General features: G+C 48.3%; 1 protein-coding gene across 1 annotated transcript; it reads left to right on the top strand.

The window, feature by feature from the left end:
- The first annotated feature begins 295 nt into the window (after nt 1-295).
- On the top strand, nt 296-942 carry LOC139850470 (uncharacterized mitochondrial protein AtMg00810-like). The gene is made up of 2 exons (XM_071840044.1): nt 296-497; nt 602-942. The coding sequence occupies exons 1-2, from the start codon at nt 296-298 to the stop codon at nt 940-942; spliced, it is 543 nt and encodes a 180-aa protein (XP_071696145.1).

A 942-nucleotide genomic window follows, 5' to 3' on the forward strand; every position in this document is an offset into this window, starting at 1 on the left:
CACTGTACTTATTTTGGCGGTATCTCGACACTCGCCAGTTCATCATCTAGATGTCAAGAACGCCTTTCTTCACGGACAGCTTTCGGAGACCGTATATATGCACCAACCACCAGGGTTTCGGCATCCTCGGTACCCGGATCATGTCTGCCTTTTGCAGAAATCTTTATATGGCCTTAAGCAGGCCCCCCGTGCATGGTTTCAACGGTTTGCAGGTTATGCTCAGCGGATTGGCTTTCACCAGAGCTGATGTGACACTTCTCTTTTTATCAATCGCCAGGGTTTGGATACAGCATACATGTTATTATATGTTGATGATATTGTGTTGACTGCCTCCTCTACAAGCTTAGTCCAACGGATTATTGCTTCCTTACATAAGGAATTTTCTATGACTGATTTAGGTCCGCTGAATTACTTCCTTGGAATTCATGCTACTCGTACTGCGTCTGGAATGTTCCTCTCCCAGAAACAGTACGCCTCCGAGATCATTGAGCGGGATGGTATGCCCTCATGTCATCCTTGCAGGACCCCGGTCGAACCGGGTGCCAAACTTACTAGTCATGGCCCCCTGTTAAGGACCCCACTCTCTATCGCAGTATCGCAGGCGCACTACAGTATCTTACATTTACTCGACCAGACATCTCTTACGCTGTTCAGCAGATCTGTCTCTTCATGCATGACCCTCGAGAACAACACATGCACGCTCTCAAGCGGATCATTCGTTACATTCAGGGTACCGCTGACCTTGGTCTACAGCTATATTCATCTTCTCCAACCACATTGGTTGCTTATTCTGACGCTGACTGGGCAGGTTGTCCCACCACCAGACGATCCACCTCAGGCTATTGTATTTTCCTCGGAAACAATCTACTGTCATGGTCTTCTAAGAGGCAACACACGCCTTCTCGTTCCAGTGCAGAGGCGGAATATCGAGGAGTTGCCTGA

The sequence above is a fragment of the Rutidosis leptorrhynchoides genome, chromosome 1 (assembly GCF_046630445.1).
Source record: "Rutidosis leptorrhynchoides isolate AG116_Rl617_1_P2 chromosome 1, CSIRO_AGI_Rlap_v1, whole genome shotgun sequence".
In the NCBI taxonomy this organism is placed as follows: Eukaryota; Viridiplantae; Streptophyta; class Magnoliopsida; order Asterales; family Asteraceae; genus Rutidosis; species Rutidosis leptorrhynchoides.

Excerpts from the sequence above, each read along its gene's own strand:
- LOC139850470 (XM_071840044.1), top strand. The coding sequence starts at position 296 with ATGTTATTATATGTTGATGATATTGTGTTGACTGCCTCCTCTACAAGC. Across the intron at positions 498-601 it reads CGAGATCATTGAGCGGGATG|GCGCACTACAGTATCTTACA; the intron begins GTATGCCCTCAT and ends GCAGTATCGCAG.